The 25,940-nt window shown below is 37.1% G+C and overlaps 3 protein-coding genes across 4 annotated transcripts; 2 read left to right on the plus strand and 1 right to left on the minus strand.

Annotated features, from left to right (window-relative positions):
• Window positions 1–3,468: 3,468 nt before the first annotated feature.
• LOC125176855 (olfactory receptor 52E1-like) lies at window positions 3,469–4,410 on the plus strand. The gene has a single exon (XM_047878759.1). It carries the CDS (start codon window positions 3,469–3,471, stop codon window positions 4,408–4,410), a length of 942 nt encoding a protein of 313 aa, XP_047734715.1.
• A 6,222-nt stretch (window positions 4,411–10,632) lies between these two features.
• On the minus strand, window positions 10,633–11,607 carry LOC125177208 (olfactory receptor 52D1-like). Its single transcript, XM_047879323.1, has one exon. It carries the CDS (start codon window positions 11,581–11,583, stop codon window positions 10,633–10,635), a length of 951 nt encoding a protein of 316 aa, XP_047735279.1. The 5' UTR covers window positions 11,584–11,607.
• A 4,632-nt stretch (window positions 11,608–16,239) lies between these two features.
• On the plus strand, window positions 16,240–21,889 carry LOC125176615 (olfactory receptor 52E2-like). Of its 2 annotated transcripts, XM_047878348.1 has the most exons (2): window positions 16,240–16,266; window positions 20,978–21,889. In XM_047878348.1, exons 1-2 carry the CDS (start codon window positions 16,240–16,242, stop codon window positions 21,887–21,889), a joined length of 939 nt encoding a protein of 312 aa, XP_047734304.1. The 2 variants fall into 2 exon arrangements, with proteins under 2 accessions (XP_047734304.1, XP_047734305.1); XM_047878349.1 differs by lacking the exon at window positions 16,240–16,266 and having other exon boundaries at window positions 20,948–21,889.
• Window positions 21,890–25,940: the final 4,051 nt, after the last annotated feature.

Here is a 25,940-nt window from a genome sequence, read left to right on the forward strand (position 1 = left end):
ATGACATGATAGATTTCAGTTGTGATGCAAAACTGTATGCATTACTTCACTTCAGGGTCATGAAATTACGCTAAATATTGAACCATTATGATTCAATTTTAGTGTACTTCTTTACTTTTTAGCACTTCAGTTGTGATAAATATTGAGTCGATATGACAATTGCACAATAGTAAGAAGATATACCCAGATTTAATACAATCATTAGCTTATGTATATTTGGGGCCTGTATGAGCCGTCTAAACCCCCTTTGAGGAGTTCAGAATTAATATCCTAAGACCAGTTCCAGGAACCCTGCTGGAAAAAATGTTTACAGAGTTTACAAGGCCAAGATAATAACAATTATTGCCTTGGAAATATGCTAATCCTAAATTTGAGAGTCTGGGTCCAGAATCAGGACATGGTCTATCGATGTCTCATATATTCCACTAGGAAAGGAGTCAATACAGATCTCAGAGCTTTGTAGCCCACACTATCCCCAAGGAGTTCCAAGACATGCTAAGTTCTCACTCTAGAGGCTGTGGCAACCATATAAAAAATCCTCCCACCAAAGCAAATGGAGCTCAGAAGTATGCTAGGGGAGATTTGCTAACTTCTCCAGGAGTCCTTGCTGGTAGGCAATGCTTTAGAAGCATGGGTCCTTATCTGTGGCCAGCTGAGCACAAGGGAAAGAGGGATAGCTGATAGGATGGGGGAACAGGAAAACCTCCTGACTGAAGGGAGGGGATAAGGGAACTGTCTGTAAGAATGTGCTGGCGTAATCTCTTATATGCATGTGAGCAACCTCTGCTTTCATTTCCAATACCTCCTACACCATCTCTGTGTGCAGCTTCTTTATCTCTTGACACCTCTGCCATTCTTTCTGTGCATAGAGCTCTTCACTGACCTGCAGCCTAATGATTCACTAATGTACCAAGTTCTTTCTCTTCAATTTTTCTGTCTCATTCTCACTGTTATCTCTCCCTCAATCCTTTCTAGTCTAATTTAAAGGTTGGATAAATATCCCCATCCTGAGTCCATTTTTGACCCAGAGGGAGAACAATAATTGAATTTACCTTCGGCTATTCAGAAATTATCTCTCACAACTTACAACCTAGTAAAACACACCAAACCACTTGTTACTTTCTTCTAACTAAAGGCAGTACTGATCATTTTGGAATGGTTTGGCCTCCAAGTGTGTAATGCTAATGTCTGTGAAAATGTCTAAGGATATGGTAATCAGATATACTCTATTATAAAGGCTGGAAACCCTATCAAAATATTTATATGTGGATAAAGTGAAGATCAGGATTTAGTCTGCTGACCCCTGATGTATGGATTACCTGAAGGCCTGAGATATGTCAGAACCACTTCCACAAAAACTCTCTACTTTATCATGTTCTTATCAACAGGTTAACCAGTAACTGTAACTATACTTTTTTGATGACCCATCTTGAGTCATGCAAACTTGGCAAGAATCCTGCTATGTAGGCCTTGCAGCCTCATTTTAAGGGTGAAGAATCATGGACCCAATGAAGATAAGTAATTTTGCCAAATTCACATGGCATGCAGACCCTGGCTTCAGTTCCTAGTGTCCGATTCTAAACAGTATGCCATTTCTCATACACTAAACTCTAAATTAGCTGAACCACAATCACAGAAGAGAGATCTGATTATAGGACTCTACTTCATCCTCTTCCAGAATCCCCTGGATTTTAATGCCATTCCTTGCCTATAGTCATCCCTGTTCAAATTAGGGATGGTTTTCTATATAGTTCTTCTCTCTTGAAATCCCTCTTCTATTTTCTCAATCTAGTAATTTGCTTGCCTTTGACTAATTAACTGTCTCGTTCCTGTACCTGTGAGCAAACTGTTTCTAGGATTTCTTAAGCAATTTGTCCAAGACCCAAGCTGAAATGCACCCTTGCAACACACACACACACACACACACACACACACTTCCATCCCCATAAGTACTGTTCTAATACAGTCGATCTGGCTAATGTCGCCTGTTCCTGCTTGGCACAGTACTTAGGAGTCTCACAGAACACTGAGCAGAGGAACAATGGAAAGGTCCAATTCTATCTATAAGGGAGTGGAGTACATCGAAGGTGATCTATAACAATAATACATTTTACCTTAGACCTCTGAGTTCTTCCAAACTTCTCATGTTAATAATAAGATAGCCTCCTGGCGGTATGGATTAGACCTACTTTCCTGATGATGGTAATTTCCTTAAATTAATAATTTTTATTTCTACTGAGCACTTCTAAGTTCAGACCTTCTCTGTGTGTGTGTAGATCGATCGATGTATCATCTGTCTATCTATCTATCTATCTATCTATCTATCATCTATCATCTATCTATAAAAGAGCAAGCAAGAGCTCCTAATCACAATGTACTTAAAATTATTAAGGTGTATATATTGTGACAACTTATATAGTAAGAGAAATGATGAATTTAGTTTCAAAGAGTGGTTTATATAAATTAACTCACTTTACCTGATGATTATGGATATTTTATAAACCTGAACATAAATGTTTATGTTTCCATGTACAAATCTGCATTTCTTTCTGGACAGGCATCAGCAGGAGGGCACTTAAAGGGCAAGGGTTTGCCTATCATCAGGACAGAAACGAAGAAGAATATGTATGTTCCATTCTCAGCAGACCCATCCAGATTAAGAGGTTTATCCTAAAATGAAGTTATGTGTGCCTTCATTTTGAAACCTCAAGGCACCTGATACTGCACCAGCAAGAAAGGAGAGATCAGAAGATGATTATGGCATGAAAAATTTTGGGGAGACTTAGTGAGAAGCCTACATAGATCCAAATTTGTCTTACAAAGTTCTGGTTTGCCACATTTACAGTTCCTTTGAAGAGTGCATTATATAAGTTCAGCTCAGAAATGTTGTACATGTGGAATCATAATGGCTGTCATTATGTTTATGTTATGTCCCTACCTTGTACATAACGTATGTAGTCATAAATCAAATAATTTTTCTATAAAGTAATGATAAATAAATTTAAGAAAAATCTTTTGTGCACCTGAGTATCAGGGGAACACCTTTATCTTAATAATTATTCTATTAATTTAAATGGTTGATTTGTATAACTGTTTCAACCACTAAAACTTTAACTTTCATTAAAAAAAGAACCTTCTATAATTCATTTTTTTTTCTAATTCATCTTTTGTAATCAGTCTTAGCACAGAGCTTGACACATATATACTAGATACTCAGTCAATTTTGGTTGAGTAAAAATATTTAATTCAATTGAATGGATATGATGAAGTACACTGAAATCAAGTGGCTTCATTTTACCATTCAATTTTATATGCTTTTGAGTCTATGATGCAGTGATATGGGTAGATACAATAAATGTTTCACTGGTTTATCCACTTTCTCTGTGCACTAAGCAAGGATGAGACCTACTCAGTGAATGAAAGGTACTTGATTTATAATATATTTCACTGTAAATTTATCCCAGAAAGATGGCCTCACTTAATAACACCCTATTTCATCCATATTCTTTCTTCCTTCTGGGGATCCCTGGGCTGGAACACATGCATATCTGGATGGGTCTCCCTTTCTTTGCTGTGTACCTGATAGCTGTTCTTGGGAATATCAGCATCCTTTCTGTGATTGAGACTGAGAGCACCCTCCACCAGCCCATGTTCTACTTCCTGGCCATTCTGTCATCTATCGACCTGGGCCTGTCCACATCCACGATCCCCAAGATGCTTGGAATCTTCTGGTTCAGCCTGAGAGAAATCTCCTTTGAGGCATGTCTCATCCAGATGTTCTTCATCCATCTATTCACTGGCATGGAGTCGGCTGTGCTCGTGGCCATGGCCTATGATCGCTATGTGGCCATCTGTAACCCTCTTCGGTACACACTGGTCCTGACAAACAAGGTGGTATTCATCATTGCATTGATAATTCTACTGAGGCCTTTGTCTTTTGCCATACCCTTTGTTCCACTCATCCTACGGTTACCATTTTGTGGGCACCAACTTATCCCTCACACTTATTGTGAGCACATGGGCATTGCCCGCCTGTCCTGTGCCAGCATCAGGGTCAACATCATCTATGGCTTATATGCCATCTCTAACCTGGTGTTTGACATCATAGCCATCATCATTTCTTATGCCCAGATCCTTCATGCTGTCTTTCGACTGCCTTCCCATGATGCTCGGCTCAAAGCGCTCAGCACCTGTGGCTCTCACGTGTGTGTCATGTTGGCTTTCTACACGCCTGCGTTTTTTTCATTTATGACCCACAGGTTTGGCCGGAATATACCACGTTATATTCACATCCTTCTGGCTAATTTCTATGTAGTCATTCCACCGGCTCTCAACCCTGTAATCTATGGTGTCAGAACTAAACAGATTAGAGAACAGGTGCTGAAGGTATTTTCCAAGAAAAAAACATAACTCTTGTAAATAATCCATTTAAGAAGGGAGCAGCACTAATTCTCTATGTTCAGAACAGAAAGAGAACATTTGAAAGTTACACAGGCCTATCTTAGGGGAGTCCTGTCACCCTCCTTCTCAAACCCAGAAATGGAAAGTTAGGCCCATGCCTAACACATGAGTAAAAGTGTTTTATCATTTTCCATTGTTTGGAAATCATTCAAATTCCTCATGTGGAAGAAAACGAACTCTTTGTTCTGTTTCCATTATGATCGAACATATTGCATTCCACACTTGGCATCATTTTAAAGCAAAACCAACCCTCCAAAAAGGAAATACCACACAAATAATAAAAACACCATAAATTCCTTCATATCCTAATTTAAACAAAAATAGTTCATCACCCTTACTAGTGCTGGTCCCCAAAATAATAGATGCTCAAACACTTCCCATATGGCTGGACTCCCTATCAAAAAGCATGGGTTACTCTTGCCTCTACCATGTTAATGTCAGAAGATGTGAAATTGATCCTATGAATACCATAATCATGTAAGAAAACTGGCTATTTCCTACCAGGAATAGAATTGCAAAAAGTTGGTAGTCTTTTGGTCTTAAATTGTACCGTTTACTTGATGGATGAATACTTACAAAATCTGGCTTATTGATACTTCTTTTCAAACAACTCTTTTTCAAAAAGTACTGTCTCTGTGTCTTTTGCCACTTCATGGAGGAGTTTCCCTCTTAAGAAAAGCAGGAGGTTTTAGTGATGTTCCAAGTACAGTATTAGCCAAGTGAGTACGTGTGTGTATGTGTGTGTGTGTGTGTGTGTGTGTGTGTGTGTTTTAAACATGGAACTCTTGTTCCATATGCTACCTCTCAGTGTTCTCTAGTTCTAGGTGATATTATTGGCATTATTTGTGTGAAGGATTCAGAGAAATTATGTTTGCAAATCCTGGCCAATAAAACTAAATTTTTACCTATATTTTTATTGTGGGATTTCTCAACATTTTTAATTTGAAATTTGAATTTTGAAAATTCATTTTCAAATTCATTCATTGAAATTTTAGGGTGATATTGGCTTCAGAATGTTCCTTTGACCAACCTATGACACTAATATTCTGTAGCATGCACTTTAGAAAAAAAATCCTACTTATTTTTACTATAGTATAAAAAATGACATCATAAACTCTTAGTGGGAATTTATATTAATTAGCATCACATCCTTGGGATCCCACCCCACTTGGGATTCTTTGAAACAATCAGTTATGCTGTAAAATTATAGGCACAAGCAGCTTTTCCTGCAATCCTGTTGTGACACTGAGCTCATCCCCTATCTATTTATTCTGCTTATGAAATGAATTTTAATGATATGGCCTCAATTATACCTTGAGTGATTTGGTCAGGGCTCATTCCATTTAGATGTTTTGGCTAATTTGTGGAGAATTGTATTTAACCTTTCAATGACTAAATTCACCAATGTAGTCACCTGGCCCTGGAGTTTTCTGTGTTAGAAGGTTGCTAACTCCGGATTCAACTTACTTGATAGGTAAACAACTATTCAAGTAATTCATTTCTTCATGTCTTTGCTTTGAATGTCCTCAGTAAACGTATCACATTCCTCTAACTTTACCCTTGTTCAGGGTGTGGGCTGATGAATTAGGTTTGCCTGATGTCCAACCCACTATCAGTATTAGATCTTCCCTTTGTTGCTGTGCTACAAATCATGCCATTCTTCATGTCCTCTACATTCCCTCAGGAGCAGAGCACTGTTACTTATTACTCGAACCCTGCTAGTCTACTAGTGAGAGCCAGAAGATACAGCATGACCAACTGGGCTGCTATGTCCCTGGGTCTTGAAAGTAAAGCCTTCTCAGTCATCCTGCCCCTTCCTTAGAAGTGTCCTACAGTTTCTGGGGAACAGGCCTCACCCTGGGCTACAAAGTTTGTTTCTGCTCTTTTGTCTCAGCAGCAATGGGTCTCTGCTGTCCTCTTCCTCCAGGGTAAATGCTTTTGCTCCTTAGGGGAGAGAAACTGGATGAGGGGTCATTCTTACGTTCAGGTGGCTGCTATTTGCCTTTTGCCTCCATCAGGTCTGTTCTATGATGAAGGCCTTCTCTTGTCTCTAGTCCTGCACTCAGGCTTTCTAATGAGTACCTGGTCTAGGTCTAGGGAGAAAAAACCCGAAAAGGGTGGGAAGTCCCTTTTGTGTCATATACACAAGACTCCCAGACACTTTGTATTCTCACACAGGTTCATATTCAGCTGTGAATAATTTGGTTTAAAATTTTAACAGATTTTTTGTAGAATGGCTTGTATAGTATCTAGCACCTGGTGAGCACAGAATCATGTTCCATCTCTCTTTGGAGTTACCAGTCTTTCCTTATATTTTGGGTTAGTTGCTCTGTGATTTCAACTTTCTGACAGGTCCAAGAAAATTATGAGTTTTTTAAATTATTTTTTTAACGCTTATTTAATTTTGAGAAAGAGAGATAGAGGGCAAGCAGGGGAGGGACAGAGAAAGAGGGAGACACAGAATCTGAAGCAGGGTCCAGGCTCAGAGCTGTCAGCACAGAGCCAGATGCGGGGCTTGAACTCACAAACTATGAGATCATGACCTGAACCAAAGTTGGACACTTAACCAACTGAGCCACCCACCCAGGCACCCTGAAAATTGTGAGTTTTTTTTATTATCCAGCAATATTTTTATTTGTCAAAAGCTTTTGAATTACATTCTGTCCAAGTTTTTATATTCTAGGTAAAGAGTATAAATCTTGGTAGGAATTTTAAATCATGTTGTATCCTCTGAGTAGAACAGCTACGTGTTGATTCTCTGCTTCCTACAACTGTGGCATGGACTGTGGATCACTGAATTATAAATATACAGAATGACTGAGGAAAATTAAATGGGATTTTACTTATGGGATACACCATAGACATTTTGAATCTAGTAGTTTTAGAGTGGGCCTAAGCAATATGTATTTTTAAGAGTCTTCAAGCCTAAATTTTGAAAACTATCATTCTAGAAACTTGAAACTTCGTTAATAAACAAATTGGTTGATTGTTAGATGAAGAAAATGGGATAAACTCTAGGAAGTGAAATGACTGAAAGCAGAATTGGCTTTCAAAACTCAAACTGGACACCACTCTTAACACTCCCTCCCCTCACTCCCCACACCACACTCTACCTACCTGACTTGACCTAATCCACAGGGAACTTAGTTTAGTTGCCTATCTGATGTTCCTGATGTCTTTATCTTCTGGAACTGTTTTTGACTTTCTAAACTCCATGGCCTTGGATGACTACTTATCTGTCTTCTACGTCTATCATCGCACTTGTCACATTGCTCTATCAGAGTGTAATGTGACTAAATGCAGTGTAGTGGCTGAGAATGTAAACTTGGTGTCAGACTTCCTAGGTTCAAATCCTGTCTCCCTTTTTAACCATCTGTAACTATGAGAAAGCCAAATATTTCTCCATTTCTCCATTTTCTTATATTGTGAAGTGAGGATATTAAGGCTACAAATCTTTTTTAGTTTGCACAAGAATTTAATGGATTAATATATGTAAAGAATTCAGGAGTGGTTATGAGAATGTACACACTATGTAAGTGTTACATGTTATTATACTAAAAGTAAGTGTTTGCATGTCTGAATCAACTTTATCAGACTGCTGGAACAAAATGTTTCTAGCCTATTCTGGATGTTCATGTATCGTAAAGTCCATCTTTTTTTATTTTATATATACCCTTATTCACTATGTGCTAGGCAGAAGCTGTAGACTTGAAAACTTGGTGGGAGTAAACTCAATAAGTTTTATTAAGACCTCTCTCCACGCCCTCCTACCTCCCAACTTTCTAAGGCAGTCATATGTTCTCTGGTGTTCCTCCATATAGTAAGTATAACTGTTCTGATTCAGAATATATGCCTAACTCTGGGGTTTAGTTAGAATGTTCACTGGCTCTTTTTAAAAATTTTTTAAATGTTTTTATTTATTTATTTTCAGAGACAGAGACAGAGAATGTAAGCAGGGGAAGGGCAGAGAGAGAGGGAGAGAGAGGATCTTAAGCAGGTTCCACACTGTCAGTGCAGACATCCATGCAAGGCTTGAATTCATGAACCTTGAGGTCATGACCTGAGCCTAAACCAAGAGTCATATGCTCAGCTGACTGAGCCACCCAGGCACTCTATAGAATGTTCACTGACTCTTGAACCAAACTAGGTCCTTCAAAATAGACTAGGTCCTTCATAACTAAGAAAGATGATATTTTGAACTCACATTAGCCACACCTTTCTTCAGTCTCAGTATTTTCAGGAATCATATGGAGAAGAAAGGCTATATTGATCATGTGTACCTCTGAGACTCTGAAACTGATTACAAACCTTGCCTTACTCATTTCTATATCCTTGGTGAATTGTGATGAACAAGTAAATATTAGCTAAATGGATTGAAACTGAATGTGGTTATGGAGAATGAATTGAGCAGTAGCAACAATTTTGATACCTCAGCCTGTGAGGTGCTGTGTTCCTAGGAGCCCCACGCATTGATTTGGCTGTATATGGATTCACTGTGACATTATAAGAAAATTATGGCTTTGGAGCTAGACAAACTTCAAATCCTAGCTCCTCTAAACTAACCCGTTGAATACAAGTTTGTTGAGTTACTTATCATGATAATTAATTCTAAAAAATATCAGGGTTAAGTAATATATATACATATATATATATATAACTTATAATAAACAGCTTATATATATATATATATATATATATATATATATAAACTTACAATAAACAGCTTATTTAAGTAAATGCTTAACAAATGTTGATTTGCCTCACATTTTAGCTTGAAGGGTGAGGTACTTGACTAAAATATTTTCCCTGTGGTCAACTAATGTCTCTGTGTCTCAATGCACATGTCAATTTTTTTAAATCACTTTTTTTTGTGTCTATTTTTTGAGAAAGAGAGAGAACAAACCAGGGAGGGGCAGAGAGAGAGAGAGTGAGAGAGAAACCTCGACCAGCCTCCGCGTTTTCAGCTCAAAGCCAGATGTGGGGCTCAAACTCACGAACTGTGAGATCATGATCTGAGTCAAAATCAAGAGTTGGACGCCTAACTCACTGAGCCACCCAGCTGCTCCAGGTGTGGGTCAGTTTTAGCCACATGTAAAATCACCTACAGAAATTTAAAACATGGATGCCTAAATGCTACCCCAACACTAATTTTTCTTCCCTAAAGTTTCATTTAAACAGAATCATGCAGTATGTGATCTTTTGTCACTTAGCATATTGCCCATGAGATTTATCCATGTGAAACTACAAAACACCAAAGCAATAGCATTTAATGACAGAAAAAAAAATTACAGAAAAGATAATTACCTACAAATTGATGACAATCTGGCCAACAATAAGTTTTCTCAAAGTAATAATAGATTCTAGAAGACTGTAGGATAATGACATCAAAAAGCTAAGGAAACGTAGTAACTGGAGAATGGAACTGTATCATTTAAGAGAACAGTATCATTCAAGAAGAACTAAAGAAAACTGTAGATGAACACAGAACACAGAAATTAGCACCACGAAACTCTCACTGAGTGGTGAGGTATGTACTTGAGAAAGAAGGACATAAGTCAAAAAGGAAAGATTGGGGCAAAAAAAACGGGGGGGGGGGAAGATGGAATTTGTAAACCTGGTAGTAAGTCTTAGATGATAAACCAAAGATATGTGATTATGTATCATGTTAATTTTAAATTTCTTATTTTTAGCCACAGATGATTCTAGTTTTATGTTTTTTAGGAAATAATACTTTAATATTTTGGTAAAGAGGCATACTCAGTGATATGTTTGCCTGTAGGTAATGATTGTTACAACATAAAATGTATCTTTGGAAGAATTACTTCCCACAGAAAAGTCTTAGCCCTCTGACCATTAAAAGAGGATCTTTATGAAGAAATCACACATTCTGGGGCTCCTGGGTGGCTCAGTCGGTAAGTGTCCGACTTCAGCTTGGGTCATGATCTCGTGGTTTGTGAGTTTGAGCCCCACGTAGGGCTCTGTGCTGACAGCTCAGAACCTGGAGCCTGCTTTGGATTCTGTGTCTCCCTCTCTCTCTGCTCCTCCCCTACTCACACTCTGTCTCTCTCTCTCAAAAATAAATAAACATTAAAACATTAAAAAAAAGAAATCACACATTCTAAGATAGATAATATAACATTTGTTCATATATTACTCATCAACACAAAAGACTTATTTCATAGGCTTTGAAAAAGTGAAAAATTTAAGAAACCTGTCCCGTATCTTCTTGGTCCTTACCCCGTAGATAATAGGGTTCACCATGGGTGGGACCAGAAGATAGATGTTGGCCACAAATATGTGGACATGGGGAGCCACATGGTGCCCAAACCTGTGGGTAAGGAAAGAGAAGAAGGCTGGAGTATAAGACACTAAGATGACACAGATATGGGAGCCACAGGTACCCAAGGTCTTGAATCGAGCATCCTTGGATGGGAGGTGGAAGACAGTGTGCAGTATGAGAACATAAGAACAAATGATCAATATGAAGTCCAGACCACCAGTAAGGAAGGCAACAATGAGGCTGTAGGCTCTACGGATTCTTGTCTCAGCACAGGCAATCTTGATGAGGGCCATGAACTCACAGTAGGTATGGGAAATGATATTGGTTCTGCAGTAGGGAAGCCAGCGTAGCAGGAAGGGGTGAGGACTGAGAAGTGCTGTGCCCCGGAGTACTATAGCTAGACCCATCCCCCCAATTACAGCATGTGTCAGAATAGCTGAATGTCTTAATGGGTTACAAATGGCTACATAACGGTCAAAAGCCATGGCCAGGAAGAAGCCAGATTCCATGGTAGAGCAAGAGTGAATCAGGAACACTTGAGTGAGGCAGCCTTCAAAGCGAATCTCTCCATCATGGAACCAGAAAAGGCTAAGAAGTTTTGGTACAGCTGTAGTACACACAACCAGATCAGCCACAGCCAGCATGCAGAGGAAGAGGTACATTGGCTCATGGAGGCTGGGGTCTGTCTTAATGATAAACAGAAGAGAGCAGTTTCCCAGGAGGGCCAAAAGGTATACCACACAAAAGGGGATGGAGATCCAGATGTGGGCAGCCTCCAACCCAGGAATGCCAATGAGGATGAAGGTTGATGGATGGACATCAGTCTTATTGTATGCTGACATAACAAGTGCCTGATGTTTTAGCTTTCTCTTGGTGTATTTTCCTCTACAACAAACAAAAATAATAGCTTGCAAATTTTGAAACCTTTGATGAGCTAAGTAAACCAAAATGCAGGGAATTGCAGGTCATGAAATAATTCCAATGTCTGTAAATATTTATGAATTATTTCATCATCATATCTGATTATCAGATATTATTTCACAGTTGTAATTACAATGTGGCTGATCTATGGATGCTATATGAGGGAAAATATCTAGGCACCAAAAATTGGAGCTTAATGTGTGAAAATCCAAAATCTTTTACACACTGAGAAGAAAGTAATATGTAAAAAGTAATATGCTAAAAAATATGTAAGAGTCCCAGGTATATTGTGATAAGTGATTCAGTACTTACATATAACACCCATATTATACTGTGTGCTAACTAACTGGAATTTAAATAAAAACATAAAAAAATAAAAATAAGTTTAGATGCTTAGTGGAATTTCTGTATGATTAATTCATCAAAACCACACTGTATGTAATGGCTCCTCCAACTAACTTCTTCTTTCATTACGATACATGTATTTGTAAATGTATATGTAGAATCATGTGGGGAAAAATGTGTAAGAGTCATGGGTTTGGAGGACTTAGAAACAGTTGTAAGACACAGGTTAGAAAGGCAGGAGGGATGATAGGAAGTTTTAAATAGAAAATATACCTTTTCTTTTAGATTTTAGTCATATTAGTTCATGCCAAGATGCCAAGTGATAGTGTATAGCTTTGAGAAGGGAATACCAAAATTTGGGAGGATGTGTGACTTTCTTTGGAAGGACCAGGAGGAAGTTCATTCACACTGACATGGAACTCATTCAGCATGATGGCCAGAGTGGGGCTGATAACAATGTGTCAGGAAATGAATTGGATTTTTTAACCAACAGAATTTCAGGAATGATGAAAACAAGCATTAGTGAGGTTTGGGCTAAAGAGCGATCCTTATGCCCAATTTATTGGAGAAAATTGAACCTGCTCTTAGTGGAAAATTGTATAGTGATCATTCTTATTAAAAACAAAGTTTTGGACAGACCAATTTAACTACGTGCCATCTCAGGGGACAATGTTCATATATACATGTGGAAGTATATACAGTAATTTTCATTGTAAAAGTTCCTGTAAAAGAATAAATATTGAAACATTCAAAATGCCCATCAGTAAATAAATGCCCATCAGTAAAGTAATACTGAACTTAAAAATCTGTGGTATATTTATATTTTAGAATACTCAGAAGCACTTAGAATAAGTAAAGTATATTTTTGCAAACTGACAGAAAAATGAAAAAATGAAGCATAAATTTTATTTTTCCATTAGCATTGACACACATGCAAAAATTAAGCATATATATGTGTGTGTGTGTGTGTGTGTGTGTGTGTATGCATGTATGGGTGTGGGTGTAGACACACACATTTATAATAAAACTTTTATAAACATAAGAAATAACCTAAAAAGGATATACATTCAATGTAAGAGAGGTCTAAAATATGGGCTCTGTTTAAAGCATGTAAGTAAATAATACAGAGTTACAAATGTATTTATCAGAAAAATGTACAACCCAAGAAGTTACAAAGAAGATGTAGCTTTCTATGTCTTGTAAAATATTAGCAAGTTTTCTAACCCCTTGAAATACCTTTCCTATATTTCTCTCCTTGGAGAACTGGTCATCTACTCACTTCATGAAGGTGGTAACCCTGTGTCTTTATTTGTCATAGCATTTCTTCACACATACAAACCCTTAGTAATTTGGTTAGAATTGAAGACTGTACTCACATATCAGCTCCTGTGAGATTATTTTTCTGGAAACTTTGAACCATCACTGATATCCCTCAAGTGTTCCTATGATATGTATACTTACCTGTCTTCTATGCTTTGTCATATTGTCTATTTCTGCATGTTTTCTCATTTATTATATTGCAAATATATATATATAATGCAAATAAATATATTATATTGTAAATATATATATTGCAAATAAAATACTTGGCAGAGGCCATGTACTTTCATATATTTGCTTGTTCCAAAGAATGAAGAAAAAGAGAAAAGGAAAAGACAAAGGAATGTTATTATTTTTCTGGTAAATAATTTCAATATAAATTTAAGACAACCAGTGGAATCACTATAAATTTATTGTAGTGCACACTATCTTCAAACACGATAGTGCATTAACAGTTTTCCTGATTCTAATATTAAATCTTTAAGACATACCCAGGGATTGGTTTCTAACAAAATTGAATTCTGTCAGCATTTCATTCCTTGTCTGATTATAGGATGGATAAAAAGAAGGTTCAGAGGAAAATAAACTTACATCTGCTTTTGGGGAGGAATAAAATTAAAAAAAAACTATTATATCTTCTGGCTAAATTCTACACCCCTATACATCTCCTTACAAAAATTAATCAACATGCATTGGCATATATTAGGTAGTATATTACTAACATTGCAGGCATTATCCCATTTAATCCTTAAGGAAGGGGGTTGGTAGATAACCATATTCATAATACAGCTTTAAAAAAAACCCTAAGAATGTTAATTTACATTCCCAAAGCTATTCTACTATGAATTCAAGGATGTGGAATTTGAACCCTACTTAAGTATAATTACAAAGTTTGTAATCTTTACATTAAGCTTTAGGAGATGAGCACTTCTTAAGGTTTTATAAATGTAAAATGGCATAATGCATTTATGACTACATGAGCAGTATGAGACATTGCTCAAATACCATAGATTCACTCAGGCTAAAGAACTGACACATCTATACTCCCATCCTTTCCTTCATCAGACTCCCTCTGATGTACTGAACTAAGCAGAGAAGCCCATGCACAAATTTATTCTCAATAAAAGTTGCAGCCTAATCTCAGCCCATACAGGGTAAAACAGAGGTAGGTAGTCTATTCAGGTGCCACAAAGGCAAATAGGCTCAGGTGCCCCAAGAAATCTTATACAACATGTTTTTTTATAGAGCCTGTTTGTTCTATTAGAGCCCTGAAACCTTCTCTTTGGCTATGGTCCACTTAGCCAGCCCATGACACAAATGAGTGTGACTAAACAGTGCCTTACCTACCAGGGGACCTGTGAGGATGAGGATGAGCATCTTGGTCTGAGGAACACTTTAGTTCTCTCAAGACTTATAGGATTTCCAAATAAGCTCAGTTACAGACATGTTTTCTGATTTCTAAAGCTCTCAAGGGCATAGAATGGGGATGGCCTCCCCACATGTCAAGAGAAAAAACCACTGGGAGTTCAATTTGAGCTCAGAACTCAGGTTCTAAGTCTTTAGCACTAACATCTTAATAACAGGAGAATCTAACAAGGGTGGGGAGAGGGAAGGTGAGTTTTTTGGAGTGTCTCTGGAGCCCGCATCTCAGCAGGATTGCTTGAGTCTCGGAATTGTTCTTAAATACATCATGTGTATTTATCACAAAAGGGTAGATAAGTGTCTAGTTCCTTTACTTTAAATAATGTCTTTTTATTTTTAATATAGGAAAATATAAACACAAAACAAACATCAACCATACTATAACTTTGATATTTGGTTTAATTTTATTCCATGATTTTCATATTCATATACATTTGAATATTTAAGTCATTTAGACTTTAAAATTTTATATCAGAGTCTAAATAACATGTTGTAACATGTACCTTATTCTTTTCACAATTCATCAGAATAATTTTTGTGGAAGATTTATTTGATTATATGAAATTAATCAAAATGGGATTTTGGTGAAAGTTGAATTATATCTAAACATTAATGTGGAAAATTTGACAACTTTAATAAACATGCAATCCTCTCAGGCATCTAGATTTACTATGCTTTTGCATGTATTTCAGGCTCCTTTGAGAGCACTGAATAGTTTTTACATCATTTTTGTGTCAATCTCACCAATCTGTAAGTTGTAGAGGTTGGAATTTTATCAGATTAATTTTACATTTACTTACATTCTTTGTGGACATCTTAGATATGAGTCATATAAATTACAAATACACAGCAGGGCTCCATTACATGGGGATTTCCATACTTGCAAATTTGCCCACTCCATACAATTTAAATTGTAACTTAAATTATTGTCAAATAAATTCTCATTGCACTTTAACAGTTATTTGCAGCATGCAAAGAGCTGGTAAATATTTGAGTTGCCTGACAGTCACATTCCCAGAGATTGAATAAGGTGAGGTTCTGAGTTCTCATTTCAGCTCTAAACAAGTGCTTTTGCAATCTGTTTCATGCCACATTTTTCATATTTTTGTGTTTTTTGTTGATTCCACTGTTTAAAATGGCCCCCATGCATACGGCTGATGCACACTAGAATAAGTAAACATCTTACCATTTATGGAGTTTACTGGTATAAATAATACTTTTCTAGTGTTTATAAGTGCAAGATTGTAATGTGCCTTACGGAGAAAATAACCATCTTAGATAAACTCCATTCAAGTGTGAGTTATAGCATTGTTGGTTGTGAGTTCAAGGTTAATGAATCAAAAATATAATATATACCCTGATAAAGGAAGAGGAAACTTGTCTATCTGTGTGTGAAGTCACTCTGGAAAGTACTAAAATAACATCGGTAGGTAGTGTGAGATAAAAATATGGAAAAGATGAAAAAGAGGTTAAATTTGTGGATTCAAGAGATGACAATTAAAAAAAAAAAAAGCCTAGTGGGACAACCCTGGTGTGAGGAGGTCAAAGGTATTCAGTTCTATCATTCCAGGTCAGAATAACAATCACTCTTCTAGGCTGGCACAGGCTGGCTAGAAAATGTGTCAAAAGGCAACAAAGACATCAGGGAAATACAAATCAAAACCACACTCAGATACCACCTCACACCAGTCAGAGTGGCCAAAATGAACAAATCAGGAGACTATAGGTGCTGGAGAGGATGCGGAGAAACGGGAACCCTCTTGCACTGTTGGTGGGAATGCAAACTGGTGCAGCCGCTCTGGAAAGCAGTGTGGAGGTTCCTCAAAACATTAAAAATAGACCCACCCTATGACCCAGCAGTAGCACTGCTAGGAATTTACCCAAGGGATACAGGGGTACTGATGCATAGGGGCACTTGTACCCCAATGTTTATAGCAGCACTCTCATCAATAGCCAAATTATGGAAAGAGCCTAAATGTCCATCAACTGATGAATGGATAAAGAAATTGTGGTTTATATACACAATGGAGTACTACGTGGCAATGAGAAAGAATGAAATATGGCCCTTTGTAGCAACATGGATGGAACTGGAGAGTGTGATGCTAAATGAAATAAGCCATACAGAGAGAGACAGATACCATATGGTTTCACTCTTATGTGGATCCTGAGAAACTTAAGAGAAACCCATGGGGGAGGGGAAGGAAAAAAAAAAGAGGTTAGAGTGGAAGAGAGCCAAAGCATAAGAGACTCTTAAAAACTGAGAACAAACTGAGGGTTGATGGGAGGGAGGGGAGGGTGGGTGATGGGTATTGAGGAGGGCACCTTTTGGGATGAGCACTGGGTGTTGTATGGAAACCAATTTGACAATAAACTTCATATATTGGAAAAAAAAGGCAACAAAGAATATACAATGTTAAACTTGGAGCTCAGGCCTCAGGCAGGTTCTGCTAATCAGGAGGCTGCAGATGAGTTCTTCAAATGCCTATTAAATGGCATTAAGCAGTAAGCAGTAAGTGGAAAACAAGTATCAACACTAATGAGACTGACTTGTCTTATAAAGACTTTGCAGAAGGAACCAACATAAGTGGCCTCCAAAGCCCCCGGTTTTCAATCATTTAAGGACTGTACAATTAATCATTTGTAAGAACTATGTATTAAAGGAGGTGTATTTTCACAGAAACACACATTTAAAAAAAGTTTATGTATTGGCTGATTGACAAAAATGTTGTGACAAGATGCTTGTAGGAATCTTACTCTGCATTTCCCCTAAGAGCAATGGTTCCAAATTTTCTAATTCAGTGTTCAAGAACATAATTCAGTGTTATAGAACATAGCTATTGAGAATAATGAGAACTATGTTTGTGTGGATACACATATAGGTGTGCGGGGGCAGACTTGCTCACTCTTTCCACCACGGGAGAACTCATGGGCTGAGGGAATCTCTCTTGACGCAGAATAGTGCCAGGTTGGGGGAGAGGGGGTGTGGGTCAGGTGAAACTTTTCTTCTCATCCTTTTCCATTTGTATATTCTTGTATGAGCCACCAGGATCCTGTAATCTCTCAACTGAATTCCGGAACTCTCGTACAGGTCTTTTCATCCATCAATGCTTGTTAAATCTGTGTTTTCGTATTGGGAAGAGTCCTGGGTCCTCTTATTCCGTCATCTTGCTGACTTAAACCTCACTATTCTGCCTTCATTTTCTCAGAAGCCATAGCTCCGTATTGGTTCTCTCTTTTTGAGTCAGAATTAGAAATTAGATTCCTCAGAGACCTTGTGTGTTTTTACAAAACTGGCTCTGGGGAATTTCCTGTTAAAGGCTCCTCACAGGCAAAGAGCAGCACCCTCATAAAGACTGAGCAGGTTGAGATAAAACAGAGACAGGATTCTCTCCTGGTGCTCATTCTGGTGAGTCTTCCCCATCTCCCAGCTCACAGAGCCTCCTTATGTCACAGTGATGGCTGAAGGGAAAGAGAGGGATAGGAAAGGAAGAGAAGAGCCATGGGATAAGTGTAGGGGATAGAGGACTAGGACTGAAGTTTAGAGAATGAGTAGGATTACATTAGGAAAAACCATATAATTCTAGTAAAAGCATTTGGATTTCAGCCTGAATCCATTCAATGGGCATTTTAGAAAAATTAGTCTGCCTGATATCTAAAGAATGATGGATAATTAGTATCTTTGGAACATGGTTCAGAGTGTTTTAAAAAATTATCTGTTTAAAACTAACGACATACTTAGGGTTTTAATCTTTATTATCTCTAATCTCTATTTTATAGATGAAAAGTGCTTGTTATTTAATCTCCTTTGATTATAGAGTGACTAAGTCAGGAAACTGAGTTTCGACACAATTGGTCAAACTATAGAGCTCATGCTTTTAAGCACTGTAAAGTATTGTGTCGTAATAAACACCAAAAATGATCCCATGAGGACAGAGATAAAGGTACTGAAATTTAAATCTACTTGAAAAGTAGCATCACCCTTTTTGTTTGTTTGGGTTTTGTTTTTGTAGCTTTCTAAGACTATTGCCTACAATTTTGATCTTCTGAGATGTTACTGAAGAATATATAAAAATTATTTAATAAAAGAATCTGCCATTGGCACTTTGCTTACATTGATAAATCACAGAAAATTTAGCTACCATAATTGAATCCTACTTTCTATTCTTGTGTTGATCACATCATGCCTTTTTATTCATCATTCCATTACAAGGCCAGAGGATTATAGAAGAGAGACTATTCTTACAGTCATGTCACACAGCATTCCTTATAAATAACATCTAGGGGCACCTGGGTGGCTCAGTAGGCTAAGCTTCTGAGTCTTGTTTTCAGCTCAGGTCATGGTCTCACAGTGCATAAGATCAAGCCCTTATTGGGGCTCTGCACTGACAGTGCAGAGCCTGCTTGGGATTCCCATTTGTCCCTCTCTCTCTGCTCTTCCCCTACTCATGCTCTCTCTTGCGTGCTCTCACTCTCAAAATAAATAAATAAACTTAAAAAAAACAAATAATACCTATTATTTTTAGCTTCCTTCCTTTTCAAATGTCTACCATTTCTTCCCAGGAGTTCCAGCTTTCCTCACCCACATGGTACTACTCCCTCTATTAGTTGTTTATCACAGGCATGACACTTCTTGCCTCTGCTTCTCATACAACAATGTCTGGCTAATACCCTGATTGTCTAACTGAAACTGGGATCATAATTACTACTGCTCCTCTGGAATCCTCCAATGATATAAAATCATGAAAAGACACTTTTTACCAGAAAACAATTACATGTAATGAATGATCAAGTGCTTCAGAAATACTGTAACAAGTGACATAAAGTACATGAACATGTAGAACAGCTTGGGTAGCTTTGGATATGATAGATTCAGCTTGCTCAGAATATGCCACCTGGTCTTTTCTTCAACATATTTGTCATGCATCTTAACTCTTAAAATAATGACTGCCTGAGATTTATAATGAAGACACTGATATCTCTTATTCAGAGGGATGTGAATTTAAAAGAGATTATGTGTTTGTGTGAATGTGTGTGGACAAAGGGAAGCTGTGTGGATCTGACGTGACTGAGGCACGAGTCAGCTTTTCCTTATTTCCAATCTCTCTCCATTCCAATTTAATTATTTCCTCTCTACCTTCTTTCCACAGCTCCAGAACTACAAGCACTTCAAGCGTTTGGCAAGGGTTTTAAACTATTTAAGGTTCAGATCCACATGTAAAAATATGGTTAACTATGTTTTCCTATATGTGTTTATAAAGATTAGAGCTGGTACTTGCATAGGTGCCGACAACGTGGAAAGTAATAGGCAGTACCTTCAAAAATGGTAGTTGCCAGGTGCCTGGGTGGCTCAGTTGGTTAAGCGTCTGACTTCAGCTCAGGTCAGGATCTCATGGTCCATGAGTTTGAGCCCTGTGTCAGGCTCTGGGCTGATGGCTCAGAGCCTGGAGCTTGCTTCTGATTCTGTCTCTCTCTCTCTCTCTCTGCCCCTCCCCCATTCATGCTCTGTCTCTCTCTGTCTCAAAAATAAATAAAAAACGTTAAAAAAATTTTTTTAAATAAAAAAGGTAGTTTCTTCTGTTTTCACCACATTTGCTTCTTATTTTATAATAATAATGAATAAATATTAACAAATGGATGGATTTTAATCCTGAAGACTTATTTCTAATAGTTTAGACTACATTTTAATGAATCTGTGTTAACACTTGTTACCCATCTTGTATGTCAACACCTATGTGTTACCATCTAACCAAATGGAACCAACAGAAATAACTATTTACATAGGCCAGCACAACTCTGTATATGCCAAAATTGAAAGTAAATTATGTTGGTGATGACAGAAGATAATGAATGAAGTAGGAATTAAGGCAAAATCTTAGCCTAATACCAGTGGTGAGACCATTGCAAATTAAAAAAGAAAAAAGAAAGTTGCTAACAAACATGAATATATTATGAAAAATGTTTTATTATAATCCACTGCATAACTGCTTCCAAAGGTTTTCACTGAGAATTCACTTCCTCACATTGCTCGAGATGGATTTCTGATTGTACATTTTTAATTGTGTGAATTAACTGAAGAAGAGAATGTACAAAATTGTATGATCTTATTTTTCTTTAGGTTTAAAACGTTGCAGAGTTTTACCTTGTGTCCTGAGGATTAACGGACATATAATTGTAAGAACATGGACTTATGCGTTGCCTATCAAGATGTCCCTTCCCAATGACACCCAGTTTCATCCCTCCTTCTTTTTGCTGCTGGGGATCCCAGGACTGGAAACTGTCCACATGTGGATTGGCTTTCCCTTTTGCGCTGTGTACATGATTGCACTCATAGGAAACCTCACTATTTTGTTTGTGGTCCAGGTTGACAGCAGCCTACACCAGCCCATGTTCTACTTCCTGGCCATGTTGGCTAGCATTGATTTGGGTCTGTCCACAGCTACCATCCCCAAGATGCTTGGGATCTTCTGGTTTAGTCTCAGGGAGATAATCTTCGATGCTTGTCTCACCCAGATGTTTTTTATCCACAACTTCACTGGTATGGAGTCAGCAGTCCTGTTGGCAATGGCTTATGACCGCTATGTGGCCATATGCAACCCACTTCGATATAGCACCATTCTCACCAACAAGGTTGTCTCTGTGATTGGTGTTGGTGTGTTAGTGAGGTCATTTATTTCTGTTATTCCATTTGTGTTTCTTATTTTGCGACTGCCCTTCTGTGGGAATCATATCATTCCCCATACCTATTGTGAACACATGGGTCTGGCTCGCCTGTCTTGTGCCAGCATCAAGATCAATATCATCTATGGCCTGGGTGCTATTTCAATCCTAGTATTTGACATCATAGCCATTGCCCTTTCTTATGTTCAGATACTCCGTGCCGTTTTCCGTCTTCCTTCCCGCGAAGCCCGACTCAAGTCCCTCAGCACATGTGGTTCTCATGTTTGTGTAATTCTTGCCTTCTATACACCAGCCCTCTTTTCCTTTATGACACATCGCTTTGGCCATAACGTCCCCCGCTATATCCACATACTCCTGGCCAATCTTTATGTCGTAGTGCCACCAATGCTCAACCCTGTCATCTACGGAGTCAGAACCAAACAGATTTATGACCGTGTGAAGAAAATAATATTGCAAAAATAAAGAATTAAAAAGGAATATGTATATAGATGGAACTTCTGAGCAGAGAAACGCCTTGTGATATTAAATTTAGTAAATTTAAATGTGCTTGACAGTGTTTATTTTTTGGGGGGGAAGGGGGTCCATTCTGTAAATATTTTAATGAATTCAGAGACTGAAAGCTTAAGCTTTATTATCCAATTTGTATGGTAAGTGAGGGCATAGCAGAGTCTTTACATGTGATTTTTAATAACTGGTGTCAGTAGATTTAAAGTAGAATTTATAGGGCATGCCGTATTTTTTTGGACACGTACTGGTTACCCTTTATCATTTATATGGCTCTTTTTTTTGATGATTCTTACTCCTTTTTTATCTCTAGGTGTCCCTGTATTGGTTTCTCATTCCTTATTTTGCATCCCCCCCCTTATCTGTTCTTCTTTGTCTTTTTTTTTCCTCTTCAGAAATTATGCAAATTTTCATTGCGTTACAAAAACCGTATTGTGATATCCTGTGATTTCATCAAAATACTGCAAAGATCCAGAATCATATCATAGATTAAGTCCTGGTTTTATACATAGAAAGGAAGTGAGGAAATAAATGTGGCTACAAAAACCTTCCTCCTAATTTTTGTGTGGCGTTTCTCACAAATATATTTAGGTTTACATAGACCCAACTCTGATGTAAACTTGAAGGAAGAAACCTCCTGCAGCCTGGAGAGGCTGCCCACTGTCACCTCCTAGGTTCTATTGGTTTTCTCACTTGCTTTGAGAGTCATCTTGTAGTTGTTTCCTTTTGTCCTGTCTTTTCATATATGATTTGAACAGTTAAACAGAACTTGATTCCACTCCTACTTCTATCTTTGATGCGTAAGTTTCAGTGGCCTCGATTTCTTTACTTTCCAAATATAGTCATAGTTTCATTTCAGAGATTAAGCATGAAGACTTAATTATATGATGCTTCTAAAGTCATCAGCATAGTTCCCAGGATGTTGTTTGCAATAAATACAAAATAATTGTTAGCCATTAGTATTATAATTATTTGTATTACTATGTTGTGTTTATTATTCTCACCCTTGGCAACAGTGTTTCTATAAGAGGTGTTTATGGGTTTTATTTTAATACCACCCTCACATAAAATAACCTGAAGCTAAAGTGACACAAAGTACAAAAAGTATCTAATATAATATATACATTGTATATGTACTACACATGCACACACACACACACACACACACACACAAGATACTAGTCCACAACTAATTTGTTGATATTTAATAAAAACTTGATTTTCTTAAAGTTATTATTTAAGGAAAATGTTCAAAATGCTCGTTTTACCTAACTCCATCAAAAATGACATTCATATTTTTCATGTATATATTTGGTATTACCTCTTAGTCTTTAAAACATAAATTTTTAATTTGGAAATAATTATTTTCATCATTTATCCTTCTCTTCCTCATTGTGTAATGCGAGGCAAGTTATCTCCATTATCTCCACAATCTTTTGTTATTTTGGCTCATATTCTCTTGATCTCACTCATATGTTCCTTTTTTTAACTTTCTGTAGCCTGATCTCTTGTATGTGATCACTCTATCTCTGAAGTACCTCTATCATCAGCCACTTCCAGTCTTCCAGACTAGCTGATTTTGTTTCATAAATATCTCTCAGGTATTTTGTTTTCTGTCTCCAGTGGTACCACCTTATTTAGTATTCCTAGTGACCAGCATGTGATGTTAGGACCTTTGTTACATTGCCCATGCCAAACATCCTCCTAATTTCAGGTTTCATATCACATTGCCCATGCCAAACATCCTCCTAATTTCAGGTTTTTGCTTTATAGAGTTATGCCTATTCCTTCATAAATCCCTTTACACTCCAAATATACCTACTTTCTAAGACCTATTGCCTGTCTCCTTCATTCGCTAAATACTAATGGCACACCAATTTTCTGGTATTTGCATTTTAATTTTCAAAGTCTACTATTCAAATAAAATCTTGTTTCAGATAAAGAAAAACATTGGTTCACATAGGAGTGAATTTCTATATGTATGCACATTTTAGGGTAACTATCTTCATACTGTTGAAGATAGAGCAATACTCACTTTTCTTTGCCTTCTGTGCACTTCTGCTCCATTCTCTTACTCACAACTTAATATTATAATCACTTGCAATGTGTACATATCATCCTCTCTCCTCCTGGGTGATAAGGAATTTGATATTACTTTATTTATCCACTTAGTTACTTATAGTGTGACTCACACAGCTACTCAATAAACGTATGCTGAATGAATCAATCTAAGTAAGAATAAAAGAATGCATGTACTTACTATTAGTCACACTATAATACAAGAAAGTTGACATTAAACGTGTGCATTGGTGTAAGCTACCATTGCCAAAATTTAAAAAAATGTACAAAAACAGACTGATAATAGGATATTATACTACATCAGAAAGAGGTGAATAAATGATATAATTCTAAAAATAGTGAGTGCGTACAGCACATCTTTCCAGCTCAACTGATTTAATGCAAAATGGAATATACATATTTTTACTTCTTTTTTTACTCATTGTGCCATTTTTTCTTAAACACACACACATGTACACACACACTCCTAAACACGTGCTTGCACACACACATGTATATATGTATATGAACACATAAAGATAGATTTACACACACATACACACAATGTTGGGGGGATTTACAAAATGGAAAATATTCTGTTATGCAACTTCTTCTAAAATGGCCAATTTCACATTAGTAGTGATTTCAAAACTCGATTCAAAATTCCTTCCTCTTGAAAGCCTTTCTAATGTGGCCTTAGCACACTATTTCATGATTTTTACTTCCTGAGTTAAGAGCCAGATGTCCCTGTGCTTTCCTCAATAGAAACACTGATTAGACTCTTTTTTTTTTCTCTTGCACAACTAGGGCCATACCCATTTAATCAAGATGCATAAATTATGATCATATAAAAATATTTCCTTATTGAGGAATATAAAATTTAAATTAAATACTATAATCTCATGTTATTAGCTTTTATCTTCCATAATACTACATTTTTTTATTTGAAATGACTTATGTTGTTCAGGTCAATAACAGTCATTCTTTCAACAAAATTTAATAAGAAACGTTACCCAGCATATTGTGCCAACTACTGGGGTATGCATAAGGATGTACATGATAATTTCAGGAATTTGCTCCCTAGTAGATGAGAAATATCAGCATACATTATATGATGTTCCAAATGAAAACAATGAGGGCTGTGTGTATATAATGAAAGGGAGGCAGGGAGAGAGATGAGGGGGGTGATGATCAATTAGGAAGAGAGCACAGTCAAGCTGTATGGAAGGGTAAGTTGATTTCTCTGGGCATAGAATAATTGGTACATTCTAGGAAAATAAAAAGCAAACATTAAAAGCATTGTATTTTTGATTTTGCTTATTTCAATGCATTTACCATGTGCATCCTAATAAGACTACAATCTGGCAGATGTGCAACAGTGATTTTTTCTTGATAGTTCTGTTACCTCTTAAGCCATTATGATTATCTGCATATTTCCAATTTTCACTCATTCCTTGGCTTCACACTCACTTCATCTCTTCTTATTTTTATCTTCTAGTTCATGCAGATATAGTATAGTGGTGTTTTCTTTTTCTTTTTTCTTTTTGTCTTTTTTATTGCCCCCAGAGTTTCACATAAAAACATTCAAGCATCAAAAACTTAACACAATTTGATGTGTCTATTTTTTGCTTTACAAGATTTCTGTTAGATTAATCCTTTTGTGTGTAATAGTAATTCATTTGTATTTTCTTTTGGTTTGCTTCTTATTGTTTTTATTGTGCTGTTTTATTTCTTAATAGATAGTATTTTCTTTTTAAAAAAATTTTTTTAATGTGTATTTATTTTTGACAGAGAGAGAGAGAGAGAGAGAGACAGAGCATGAGCGGGGAAGGGGCAGAGAGAGAGGGAGACACAGAATCCAAAGCAGGCTCCAGGCTCTGAGCTGCCAGCATAGAGCCCGACGTGGGGCTCAAACTCACAGACCATGAGATTGTGACCTGAGACCATGAGA

The sequence above is a fragment of the Prionailurus viverrinus genome, chromosome D1, assembly GCF_022837055.1.
Source record: "Prionailurus viverrinus isolate Anna chromosome D1, UM_Priviv_1.0, whole genome shotgun sequence".
Taxonomy (NCBI): domain Eukaryota; kingdom Metazoa; phylum Chordata; class Mammalia; order Carnivora; family Felidae; genus Prionailurus; species Prionailurus viverrinus.